The sequence below is a fragment of the Mus caroli genome, unplaced genomic scaffold (assembly GCF_978045245.1).
Source record: "Mus caroli unplaced genomic scaffold, Mus_caroli_1 scaffold_1, whole genome shotgun sequence".
NCBI classification, from domain to species: domain Eukaryota; kingdom Metazoa; phylum Chordata; class Mammalia; order Rodentia; family Muridae; genus Mus; species Mus caroli.
Window position 1 is genome coordinate 130,714,552 of NW_028227256.1, and position 13,570 is coordinate 130,728,121.

At 49.6% G+C, this 13,570-nt stretch overlaps 1 protein-coding gene across 1 annotated transcript; it reads left to right on the forward strand.

The window, feature by feature from the left end:
• Window positions 1-1,763: 1,763 nt before the first annotated feature.
• Window positions 1,764-13,127, forward strand: Chit1 (chitinase 1). Its single transcript, XM_021169447.2, has 10 exons — window positions 1,764-1,815; window positions 4,832-5,033; window positions 5,610-5,666; window positions 6,847-7,012; window positions 7,208-7,332; window positions 8,263-8,386; window positions 10,012-10,197; window positions 11,050-11,157; window positions 12,216-12,342; window positions 12,835-13,127. The coding sequence occupies exons 1-10, from the start codon at window positions 1,791-1,793 to the stop codon at window positions 13,077-13,079; spliced, it is 1,365 nt and encodes a 454-aa protein (XP_021025106.2). The 5' UTR covers window positions 1,764-1,790; the 3' UTR covers window positions 13,080-13,127.
• Window positions 13,128-13,570: the final 443 nt, after the last annotated feature.

The following is a 13,570-nucleotide window of genomic DNA, read 5'->3' on the forward strand; positions in this document are numbered from 1 at the left end:
GACTGGGCCCTTCCCGCTTTCTTCACTCTGCCTCCTGGTTTGGTAATAGCAAAAGCCCACGTTTCACCCTGAAATCGTTCCAGAAAAGCAAGAGTTGCCAAAGACCACTGTGTCAGGTTTGCTCAAGCCGCAGCACTGGGCATCACTACCCGCAGCCCTCCTCTCTCTCTCTCTTCCTCCCTCAGGCATTGATTTCAACATTTCTGGTTGTACTGCTGCAGGCCCGACAGAGGAGGGCAGATCAGGACCGGTGGAGCCGGTACTCACAGAGCTGATATCCCCAGAGCCTTCATCATGGTGCAGTCCCTGGCCTGGGCAGGTGCGTAGGCTTGGGCAGGGAGAGTGGAATCCATGGGTGCACGAGCCTGTGGCTCCCTCATGCTATGCAAGGAAGCAAAGGGACTCCTGAGATCTTTGCTTCACCCCACATGGCCCTGACTCCTGGCTTGGCTGTTTTCAGCTCAAGGGCGCTTGTTCCAGAAACTATAGGCCCTGTTCTGAAAATACAGTCAGTGAGCCTCTTCACTGGGAGGTTTTTGGTGTTCATTTGTCTGTTTCCCTCCTGACTATTTAGTTCAAGAACCACCAGACAAGGGTCACCTTCCCTAACTTTATATAGCTTGTCCTCCAGGAAGGCAGCCTGGGGGGCAAAGAACTCTAGATGGTCTTACAAAAATATTATTTTATATATGTATATTATATATACATATATTTATCATTTACTTGATTATGTATGTGTGTGCCTGGGTGAGTTTTAGCATACCACATGCATCCAGGTGCCCACAGTGGCCAGAAGAGGACGTCAGATCCCTTTGAATGGAGTTATAGGTGTTTGGAAGCTACCTGATGTGGGTGCTGGGGTTGAACCCAGGTCCTCTGCAAGAGCAGTAAGTGCTCTTAACCGCCAAGCCATCTCCCAACCTGTCCTTGAAAACTTAATGCAGATTTATTATTATTATTATTATTATTATTATTATTATTATTATTAAAAAGAAAAACCGGGCTGAAGAGATGGCTCAGAGGTTAAGAGCACTTACTCCTCTTCCAGAGGTCCTGAGTTCAAGTCCCAGCAACCATCAGTAATGAGATATGATGCTCTCTTCTGGTGTGTCTGAAGACAGCTACAGTGTACTCATATACATAAAATAAGTAAATAAATCTTTTTTTAAAAAAAAAGAAAGGAAGAAGCAGAGAGAAAGAGAGGAGAGAGAGAGAGAAGCAAACAAGGTCACCAGAAAGGTGGAAACAAATTCTCTGAAGGACTCTGACAGCCCTGGGTCTCCAAGGCTGCTGGGAACAGTCTTAGCCTCTTGTGGCAAGTGGTAGGAATGTGAACCTTTGGGACCAGGGGGATCAGAAATGGGGTCTCCCATTTCTGGGGTCTGCCCAGTCCTTCCAGGTGGGCTCTTCATAGCCGTGGGGTGGATTTTCCTCCTCTTCCACAGAGATGCTTTTTCTCTGCATACATGTCTGCTGGTTTCCCATAATCTCCCCCAAACCCACACCACTCTCCACTGAGGCTCTAGAGCAGCCCCAGAGCCATGAAAACTCCCACCAGTTTCCAGGATAGAGTCTGGACAGAAATGGGCCCCTGGCTGCCAAGCCCGGGTGAAGAGAGGAACGGTCTCCTCTGAGTCTTCTCTGGAAGGAGAAAGCATGGCCTATGTGAAATCATCTTTCCTCGGCTACCTGTGGCTGCCTTGCTTCTGCCAGCACAAGAGGCCTGGGCCGGTGGCTCTGAGAATGACCTCGTGACATCTGTCTTCTTTTCTTGGATTACTTCAGGTGTGATGACTCTGCTGATGGTCCAGTGGGGTAAGTGGAATGTGTGGGAGGACAGTGCTTGCTCTCTCAACCCATCCCTGTTTCTCTTATACTCCTCCATTCCAGCCACTACACATACTTGTGTGCATATACACATATACATGTGCACATACACATGCATACATGCATACATGCTCACACACACACAGTTTCTGTTTTACTCCTCCATTCTAACCACTACATACACACACATGTGCACATATACACACACATACATGTGCACAGACACATGCATACATGCACATACACACACACACACACACACACACACACACACACACACACTGTTTGTTATACTCCTCCATTCCAGCCACTATACATACACACATGTGCACAGACACATGCATACACACACATACATGTGCACATACACATGCATATACACACATACATGTGCACACATACATGCAAACACACACATTCAGTTTCTGTTATACTCCCTCCTCCATTCTAGCCACTACACACACATGTGAACATACACATGCACACACACACATACACACTGTTTATGTTATATGCCTTCATTCCAACCATTACACATACATGTGCACATACACATGTATGTACATACACACATACACATACCTGGCTTATATTCCTCCATTTCACCCACTACATATACACACATGCACACATGTGCACACACATACACTGTTTCTGTTTTACCCCTCCATTCCAGCCACTACACACACACACACACACACACACACACACACACACACACACACAGAGAGAACTCTTGACAAACTAGGAAGACTATACTTCAAAGCTCAGCCCCCTGACCTTGTTTCCCTACGACACCACCGTTCCTTTTTCTAGAAGGTTTTTGCCTCTTCCCCAATAGCCCAGCTCCCTCCAGCCCACAGCACCAGCTGTGTCCTCTTCTCTCAAGTCTTCCTTGAGGTCCCTTGTCCCCACATCTGTGTCTCACAGCCTTGGCACACTTGCTAGTATGTTTAGCAGTTGCTATTGCTCTCCCCTTGAACTTTTTCTCCCACAGGTTCTGAGCCCAGAGGTAAGGGAACCCAAGACCAGACCTGTGGTCCAGTCCTGTAGCCTGGCAGAGATATTTGTGCTTGCAATTTACTCATGAGTGCAGAGCTGGAGAGAGTCAGAAGGGGGCTTGCATGGCAAACAAAAAAAAAAATCTAAGAGATCTCCATTGGCAACTCAGACTCCCAGGTCCCTTTCCCATCCCACCTGCTTGCTGGGCATCAGTGGTCCAGAGACGCTGGCCTCTCGGGCTCTTATTCTGAAGATGCTAGACATGCTAGGCTTAGCACTGGGTACCCATCTTCCCTCTTGGTCTCAGATGAGGAGTCAGGCAGGAGTGTGGGGTAACATGGATAGTGAGGTAGCAAGGCTGGGAATTTCTCCACATGCTGACTAAAGTCCCAGCCGCTTCCAGGCTCCATCAGTGTAGCATAATAAGAGGACTTTGTGTGCACCTGGGCTTAATGTCTGTAAGCACCTGGAACAGAGCTCACCCTATGTCAGCACTCATCAGAAGAGCAGCCATAGAGTTATCCTCTGGGTCACACTGTGTGGGCAAATACCCCCAGTTCAAGAGGAGAGAGCTAGGTTGCCTGGGCAGTAGGCTCACATACTGTAGAACCTGCTCTCACCTGCCCACTGGATCACCTCTACTGAGGAAAAGGTTTTTGTAGCATTTGATGAATGATGGCTGAGATATAGAGCCACATGAACATCCCGATTCCCTCCTGCGTGGCCCTGGGCATGTCTTCTCTGGCCTGGTCTCCTCTCTCTTTTGCTCCGAGGAGTTCACTGATCCTTGTACACACATCCCTTCTATTAAGCTCTGTTTCTAGATTACTTCTGTCAGAGCCACTGACCACCTGAAGGCTCTTCTTTCTCAGAGCTGACTATGTGCTCGGGACTGGGGCTTCATGAAAAGAGTCTCCACTTACACCCCGTCTCCTCCTCCACCTTCTCATTGACACTGGACAGAGAGGGACAGTTGGGAGGTAGTAAAGAGATCCTGTTGGAAGAAAAGGAAGTCCCAGAGCCTAGACGCCATGCTCACCACTCATCAAGCCCCTGTCATAAAATGAACGAGAGATGCCCCCAGAGTTTGTTCTGAGTGATGCAGGAATGAAGACAATTCTTGCTCTCCGATGCCCTGATCCTGGCTCAGGGATGCCCTCCAAGGGACCATCCATCAGCACTGCCCCCCTCCCCCTGACCCCCCTTGGGCAGGGGGCGTCCCTCACAGCCTTTCATGAGTTACAAGTACACCAGACACAAGCTAACTTTCCCTGCATAATATAGGCTCTTCACTAGAATCTTAGCTGTGGCATTGATAAATGTAGGCTCTCTACAAGGAATAACAAATAAATGCAAGCTACTTTAATGGAAGATTAAAGAAACATGAGCCCAGGCCTGTTGCCGGAATGCCTCTCTCTGCTACTGCACGCATTTGCATTTTAATTGGCATTGTGAAGTATTCCCAGCTGTGTTGTGACGGTTCCACCTCTCTTCCTTTGGCAAAAGAACATGTCATGTTAACTCCCTTTGGACCTTGTCTTGTGATGGGGCTGCCTAGGGCTGCCTGGGTGGGTTTCAGGGTCTGAAGCAAATAAGAAGCCTGCCTGTAGGCCCTGGCCCTAGGGACCTGGACTGTGGGCTCAGGATGTTAAGGGGTCAGGAGACCAAGATCCTAGCACCTGCTCTGCTCTCTCAGGGGTCATGCTGACTGAGAAGGGTCCCCAAATCAAGAACCTCAGGTTGTCCACGATGAAATGAACTTGATAATGAGGGTTCCAGCACTGACGGGCAGCCTGTGGCCCCCGTGACTACCCTATGTAAATGCTTTCCTTACCATGAGGTGTTTGTCTAAACAGAAGTAAGCTGTGTTTATTTCTACCTGTCAGCCCTTAGCCTCGGTACCTAAGACACTCAGGGGTGCTGTGTGCCTGGGGCAGAGGCTACCAATTCCCAGGGGCTCTTCTGACAAAAAAAAATGTTTCCCTCCTCCCTTACTGGCCAGGCTCTGCTGCAAAACTGGTCTGCTACCTCACCAACTGGTCCCAGTACCGGACGGAAGCGGCTCGGTTCTTTCCCAGGGATGTGGATCCCAACCTGTGTACCCACATCATCTTTGCTTTTGCTGGAATGAACAACCATCAGCTCAGCACTGTGGAGCACAATGACGAACTTCTCTACCAGGAGCTGAACAGCCTAAAGACTAAGTGAGCCGGAGGGGGAAAAGGGGTGATGGGTGGGCAGGTTACCCCACTCCCCACCCCAGCCCTGTCCAGAAAACCCTTCATCATGGCAGCCCTGCCGTTGAGCTGCTGTGTGGCACTGGACAGGTCACCTCATCCCTCTCTGGTAACCTATGCTTCTCTCGAAGAGATGGGGCTCTATGGGAGAACTGTAAAGGGTCCTTCTAGTTTAAATCTAAAGAAAATCGGGATTGCAAAACTCTTTCCTACTCTGGAATTTTCTTCCTCTTGGGCATGTTCTAAACATGATCCGTCTTCAGCTATCTTACAAAGCCCCTTTGAGGACTCTGGTTACTAAGTCCTCAGTCCCTTGTGTACATGCACCTGTATGAGGCTGCCCCAGTTAAGACACAGGGTCCTCAATGTCACCCACAAAGTCTTTCCTCTCCAGATCTGCTGCTGCTTGCACACTTAGGGCAAGCTAGGTACCCAGGGGCCCCGTGCAGGCTCAGGCAGGTTCCTACTGCCCCTCCCACTTATTGTTCTTGTCAGTCCTCAGAGCGGGTGAGACTCAGCCTTGCACATCTCTTGTCTTTTCAGGAACCCCAAGCTCAAGACCCTGTTAGCCGTTGGAGGCTGGACCTTTGGGACCCAGAAGTGAGTAGACACAGACACGTGGGCAGCAGAACTCGCAGATGGGAATGTGGCACACAGGCAGACAGAGTGGTCCTCAGGGAAATAGGTCAGGCCACAGCATGACAAGGGGTGTGGTCCCAGACCATGGGGCTTTTCCCTCTGGTTCTAGACCCTCAACAGGGCACAATGGCAGCTGCGCAAGCATGACTCCTGGTTGCCATAGAGATAGTCTCATCAGAATCTAAAACAACACAGAGAGTTCTGACCTCTCTAGCCCCAGTCTTCTCCTCCAGGAAGTGGGGGGAGAGAGACCAGGGATTCCATTCAGCATGCAGTGTGCTTTCTGAGTTCTCAATGGGATATCTTGTCAGTGAGATTGAGCTTGGCCGCTAAATTATTGTCCATTTCTGTAATTGTTTTTATTTACAGTGATAATGAAACTAGAAATCTAGAAAAAAAAATCTACAATATCTAGTTCCCAAAGCTTTAAACATTTAAGAAAATATTTTTGGACCATAAGACCTTTTGAGAATCTGATTAATGTCATGACACAATTTCCCAAAATAACACATATTTTTTTTATTAACATTGTTAGGATTTTTAGCTTGGCATTACAAGACATGGACCTAAGAATTGACACCATTCATTTAAGTTAGAAGTTAATAAAAGTAAATCAAAATAGAATCAATCTGTAAAAAGTTACAATTCTTAAGAAGCCTAAGCATTCTTTGGGGTCCACTGGGGAAGGAAGATGGGGGAGAGGGGTCCCCAGGCTAATGTGGAGATTGGGGAAGAGCTCTGTAGAGTACAAAGGTAACCTGCCAGGGAGCTCAAATGGGGGTCCCCAGCTCCCCGCTAGTCTCCTTATTTGTCCCCCTAACTACATGGGAGACAATCTGTGCGGGGAGGAGGAGAGGGTGGGGATAATTTTGATTGACAACGAAACAGTCAGGGACTGCAAGGGGATTGGAGCAGCGCCAGTGACAGTGACATTAGGGTTAGAAGGCACTTCTGTTGTTCCTTTTCTTAACCAGGCCCTTAACCTGTCAGCAAGTACCCCAGCTGCCCCCAGGTAGCTATCCTAGAACCCTTTCTTGTCTAAACACATGATTGGGACCCCAAGAACTCTCCTATTTGCCCTTGAGCAAGACAGTGACCTGTCTAGCCCCAGTCAGGCCACACCCCTTCCATCATTCCACAGGTTCACAGACATGGTGGCCACCGCCAGCAACCGGCAGACCTTTGTGAAGTCAGCCCTAAGTTTCCTGCGCACTCAAGGTTTTGATGGCCTTGACCTTGACTGGGAGTTCCCAGGTGGACGTGGGAGCCCCACAGTAGACAAAGAGAGATTCACAGCCCTGATACAGGTATGGCTGGGAGGGACTAGGGTCAATCAGTCTGCTGAGTGACTCAGGGTGGTGGTCCTATCATGTTTGAGGGCTGCTCTGCCCCCAGGGCCAGCAGCTTCAGACTGCAGAATGTGAACACCTATCAGGGAGTGGGTAATAGCATAGAGGGTCCTGCTAGCTCCTGCCTCTACCTTCACCCTGTTCTTCCCACAGGACTTGGCCAAAGCCTTCCAGGAGGAAGCCCAGTCCTCAGGGAAGGAACGCCTCCTTCTGACTGCAGCTGTACCGAGTGATCGAGGCCTGGTGGATGCCGGCTACGAGGTGGACAAGATTGCCCAGTGAGTCTCACAAACCCCCATGTTCTCCAAGGCTGGAGCAGCCCAGGATGGTTGAGCATTCCAGAAACAAAGCAGATCTCTGCTTGCAAGGCATGACTTCCAGTTGTTATCACGTGACTGAGAAGTCACTTCTTTCTGTGTTGGCTACACTGCACTATTTCAGATCCTTTCTGTGGGTGTGTGAGGATGGTTAGGTGGTCTTTGTTCTTCCCTTCCTCTGGTACTCACAGGGTTCAAGAAAGAACACACTTGGGGCAGGAGGAGGGAGATCACAACCCTTAAGCATCTCCAAGAATATGGGAGGTCACGGGTTAGCTCCTCGGTGGGGTGTGTGGAGCTGCAGCCCCTATGACGCTTGAGAGATGGTACACCGGTGCATACATTTATTCCCAGCATTCAGGAGGTAAGGGCAGGCAAGTCCCTATGAGTCTGAAACCAGCCTGCTCTTCACTGATTTCCAGGCCAGCTACATAGAGAGAGATGCTGTGAGTGTGTGTGTGTGTGTGTGTGTGTGAGTGTGTGTGTGTGTGCAAGCTTGTTAGAAATGCAGCCTGCTATAGAGAGAGATGCTGTGAGTGTGTGTGTGTGTGTGTGTGTGTATGTGTGTGTGTGAGTGTGTGTGTGTGTGCAAGCTTGTTAGAAATGCAGCCTGCTGAGTGAAAGCCTACATTTTAGTGAGATTCTCAGGGGACTTGTGAAATGTTAAAGCTCTGGAAGCACTGAGCTAGATTGCTTCCAAAATGGTAAAATCGAACCAGTTCTCTTGCATAGAACAGAAAACACCTGAGGGTGCTGATGTGGGCGGTGGGGGGCAGGACATCGAAGACAATGTCCAACACCACAGTGGGAATGGGAATGGTCTGAGGGTAAGAGATAGAGAAAGTCCTTATCTCTCCTTCTTGTTCCCACCCCTTCCCATGTCTCCTGCAGGAGCTTGGATTTCATGAACCTTATGGCCTACGACTTCCACAACTCCTTGGAAAAGACCACAGGGCATAACAGCCCCCTCTACAAAAGGCAAGGAGAAAGTGGGGCAGCTGCTGAGCAAAACGTGGTAAGTGGTTGGTGGGATGAGGCGGCGGCAGGGGAGGGGGGGGTCTTCTGTCCAGCAGGACCTGGGTAGTGGCCTTGTTTGAACCCAATTTCCTAATGGAAAACAAAACCAGGAAAACCAAGGACCAGGCTTTTCCTGTTGTCTCGTTTGCTGGCTTTATTCTGTCCCATGCCATTTCTGAGGGGAAGGTGTCACTTCTCTGCAGGATCTTAGCTGACAACAGAGAAAGTCACTTTAATGACATCAGACACACAAGGGACTGATGTGGAAGCTTCCTTGGAACTTGACTCTATAGCCAGTATGACCCCCACATGTTTCACATCCATCCCTTGCCCAAGGTTGATAACACTGCAAGGGACATCACTTGAGGAGGAACAACCAGGCCCTGGAAGGACAGACTGGTCTTAAACTGGAGCTGGGATTTCCTGCCCATCTCTTTTTCTCTGAGAAGTCTGGATAGCTTATATATGCCCAGACTATAGTCACAGGTCAAGAATAACAATACTATTTCTCTTTCTTAAGACAGCCACCACGGCGCTCCCTAAATTTGGAATGCCTTTTGCTTTTGGTGTCCTGTATCTGAGAGGGCAGGAGTAGGACATTTTTATCTCTCTGGCTCTTTCACAAAGTTGATACTGTGGGTTAGAGGGCCACATCAGACCAGACTGTGTACCTCATCTGGAAAACAGAATGGGTTTTGAAGGAAGTTAAACAGCTCAGTTCAGTGGAGGACACAAAGACACAAAGCCTATTGCTGTTTGGGGCTGACGTCCATCAGCCGGGTATTCTCTGGGCTGGAAAAGGAAGGGTTTTGCCTTTGACCACATGTCTTCTACTTGCCAATTGTGTGTCTGAGAACTGCTTCCGGCCAGTCTCCCCTGACTAAACATATGTAAGATGTGTCATTCAGGGACCCGAGTTTTTCTCTCAGAACCTTGGGGTTTGGTCATGGGTAATTTATTCAGACTAACAAAAAGAAATCAATGCAATGAAAACTGCCTTTACCGAAGAGGCCCAGACTCACCATGTGGACACTGAGCCACAGTATCGGCCAGAAGGACACATTTTCATTTTTCAATAGTGACTCAGCATCACTAGATCCAATGTCTCTTCCAGCCACAGGCCTAGAATTACACATCTGTTATCACACGATTGTGGGTAGACACCAGGGATGCCAACCCAAGCCCCCGACCTTGTTCCCAGGTGAAACGTCTCACCATACTAGTTAACAGAGAACATGCTCACAGTTTGCTGTGTCACTTCTGCTAGCCTCACGTATGCCCTTACATTGCCAAGTGAGGCAGGGATCTCTGCCTTCTTTCTACAGTGATGTATTCCAGGCCTCTGGGAAAGAGCCTGGTGCATAGGGGACTGTCGGTGACTACTTGTTGGGTACATGGTTGACTGGTTTCAAATCCCCAAATCTGGCTATTGAACCTCGCAGCTTCTCTCATAGGGTGTAGGAGTCTAAAGTGGAAATGAAAGAAGATGGATATAAACGGATGCCTATGAAGAGCCTTGGGTCTAGCAGGGGAGATCCAGCCCCCCTTGATCCCTCTAGAACCCCATTCTTAGGCAACCAAAACCAAGGTAAAGACAGATAAGCAGGCCCCCTTCTCTACCAGGATGCTGCTGTGACGCTCTGGCTGCAGAAGGGGACCCCTGCCAGCAAACTGATCCTTGGCATGCCTACCTATGGACGCTCTTTCACCTTGGCCTCCTCATCAGACAATGGAGTTGGGGCCCCAGCCACAGGGCCTGGTGCCCCAGGCCCCTATACGAAGGACAAAGGGGTCCTGGCTTACTATGAGGTAAGAGGACTTTTAGCTACCCTGAATATGCTAGAGGACTCCTGATCGTTAAGAGGGCTTCTCCTGTCATTTCTGAGGAAGGTGGCTTGCATGGAGAATTTCGGCCAAGGGAACTCTATCCCACCCTGAGCCCCTTGTGTATATCTTTAAGCTCGGAAGCCTGGAGTTTAAATCTGCAGTCCTAGGTGACCCCACAGGCCTACGATGTTCTCTAGGCTTCCTCAGATGGGAATTTCTAATCTCCAGTCTCCTCTTGGCATGAGGGGACAGGAACTGTTAATCCCAAAGATTCCAGAAAGACCACTGACCCAAACCATCCAAGCCAAATTAATTAAAGCAAGCAATTAATTAAAACAAGTTTTTTTTGGTTTTTGTTTTATTTGTGTACACAGCCGGCTTCCTCCTAAGGAAGGGTTCAAGAAGTCAGCAGTGGGCATGGGGAAGATAAGGGTTTGTATAGTTTAGGCATAGGGAGTTTCCAAATGGGAGATTTGGCAGGCAAACAGGTGGGGTCACGGAAGCAGAACATAATAAGCACTACAGACCAATCATGACACCTCCCAAAACAAAGGCGTAACTGCAAGGTGGTCTTACCAAGGTGGTCACAACAATGGGTGGTCATAACAACATTTTTGAAACAAAGTTATGGCTGCCATTTTCTGGAACAGGCAGTCCAGAACCATTTGTAGTTAAAGTTACAGGTGGGGCCTAGAAATAGAGATTTAATCACAAACAGGAATGAGCCTACTTTGTGTTTACTAGAAGGTGGTTTTTAAGCCTAAGATGGAGGCAGGCTTGTTTGTCAGTACCTAACTAGTGTTATTCTTTCCTAACACACCTCTGTTCCTGCAGGCCTGCTCCTGGAAGGAAGTACACAGAATTGAGGACCAGAAGGTGCCTTATGCCTTCCAGGACAACCAATGGGTGGGCTTTGACGATGTGGAAAGCTTCAAAGCCAAGGTGAGGCCCAGCCCTGCTGGGAGAAGGCGGCCCATCAATAACACCAGCACTTAATCTGTCTTCAAGGATGAGTGTTCTTGTAAATGCCCCAACATTTCACCCTCTTCATGTGACAGCATCCTGAACATTTATCATCTATTGATAAAGACACAGTGAAGGCTGGGGATGTAGCTCAGGGCTAAAGCATCTGCCTGGCACGTACAAGGCCCATGGTTTAAGCCTCAGTACAGAGAAACACACACACACACACACAGACACACACAGACACACACACACACACACAGAGAGAGAGAGAGAGAGAGAGAGAGAGAGAGAGAGAGAGAGAGAGAGAGATCTACACTGAGTAGTCCTCTCTTGGCAAGATTTGTATTTTACCAAAATACTAACTCTACAGACACATGGAAAGGAGAAATGTGCATGGTGGAACCTGTGACTTTTATCCAGTCTGTTGGCCACATTTGGAACATATGTGTGCCATTGATTTACTTATAGGACCCTTTCATCCTGTCTAATATGGGCTCCTTAATGTGTTTCCCGGCCTCTCTTCCTGAGTTGATGCTTAGCTCCTGAAGGAACAGCGACACTTGTCTGTGAACAGACCTCTTGGGGCAGACAGCAGCAGGCAGGGTCTCTCAGAAACGCAGATGACGCGCTCTGTGGGAATCTAGAAAAGAGTAGAAGCTGTTTAGGGAGGAAGGATTGTACGGGAAGTGTGCTTGGGGCAAGCCCTAAAGCTCAGAAGATAGGCAGGTGTCCAGGGAGGAGACTGTGGGCAGTCGGGAGGGAGCAGGAACGAGTGGACCACGAGAACAAGGTGACCCGTGAAGAAGAGGGGGGTCAGCTCCCAGCCCTCTCTGCAAACGTCATGGTGCTCTCTGAGGGAACGCCCAGCTCAGCGCATTCCCTCAGGGACCCTCAGGGTAACAAGGACCTGAAGCAGTGAAGGCCAAGCTTGCTTCAGAACTTTAGGGAAGCTGAGACCTGATCCCCTGTGGTAACTGAGCCTGTAGCAACCAGTAGACAAGATTTTAATCACCCACATCTGCTCACACCCACAGGCTGCCTACCTGAAACAGAAGGGGCTGGGAGGAGCCATGGTCTGGGTCCTGGACTTGGATGACTTCAAGGGTTCCTTCTGCAACCAGGGCCCGTACCCTCTCATCCGGACACTACAGCAGGAACTAAGTGAGTAAAGGGTTGAATTCAGAGAGTGGGGTGCACACTCTCCCCCCCTCATAAGCCTTTCTGAGGAAACACCATTACCCAAAATTGTGATTCCTCAAAGTTCATGCACACGAGTAGCTAGGGAAACTGTTGAAACCCCATGCTTCGCGCTGTTTCCCGTTTCCTGCTGACAATACCTTACGGGGGTGTAGTAACAGGGATTCCTCCCAAAGGTCTCTGCTCTTATCAAGAAGAAAGCCAACCCTCACCCTGTCGTATGCAGCCCGTAGGTGCCCCTCGTTGGTATATGGCTGGGTATGTGGTCACCAGCTGCCTACTACTGTGTGGCACAGGTTGTCTTCCAGACAGTGCCCGGCTGCAGGTTGTGGCTGCGGTCTGGATGTGGGGGCAGGGGTGCTGGGCTGCCTCCTCCAGTGGTTGCTGCTGTGTGCTCCACCTGTGGTTTGGAATCTTGTTGGGCCAACATTGCTTGAATCATCCTTGTCTTTCTAGATCTTCCATCCGAGACTCCAAGGAGCCCAGAACAGGAAATACCTGAGCCACGCCCATCTTCTAAGCCAGAGCAGGGACCCAGCCCAAGGCTAGATAACTTCTGCCAAGGCAAAGCTGATGGGGTCTACCCCAACCCTGGAGACGAGTCCACTTACTACAACTGTGGAGGGGGGCGGCTTTTTCAGCAGAGCTGTCCCCCAGGCCTGGTGTTTAGAGCCTCTTGCAAATGTTGTACCTGGAGCTAAGTTCCTGGAACCCCATCCAACTCCAGTCTGAGGCCAGGCTTGGGGTCCCCCACCAGTCTGCCTCTGCTTTGCCGGGGGCCTGCAGGCCTCTCTGTTCCTTCCATGCCCCTGCCTCTGGCCAGTTTCTTGGTTTCCTTTTTGTCTCTTCTGGGCTTCCTCTTTACCTGAAAAATAAATATATTTTTCACCCCTGGCATTGTGACTTAAAGAAGCTCTCTCAGGACAGTGTTTGTTGGGGGTTGGGGGTGGGGGTCGGGGGAGGGGGTATGGGGAAGGACCAAGAGGAAAGGGCTGCACACAGTAGGCAAAGGTCAGAGGAAAGGGCTGCACACAGTAGGCAAAGGTCAGAGGAAAGGATGGCACACAGTAGGCAAAGGTCAGAGCCAGAATTGCATTTCCGATGTGCCTGGCCCCATGAAAGTCTCCTCACTGAGTCCACCAGCCAGCAAGCATCCTCCAGGATACGGGTGGCTGCGTACAAGGCCTGGCCA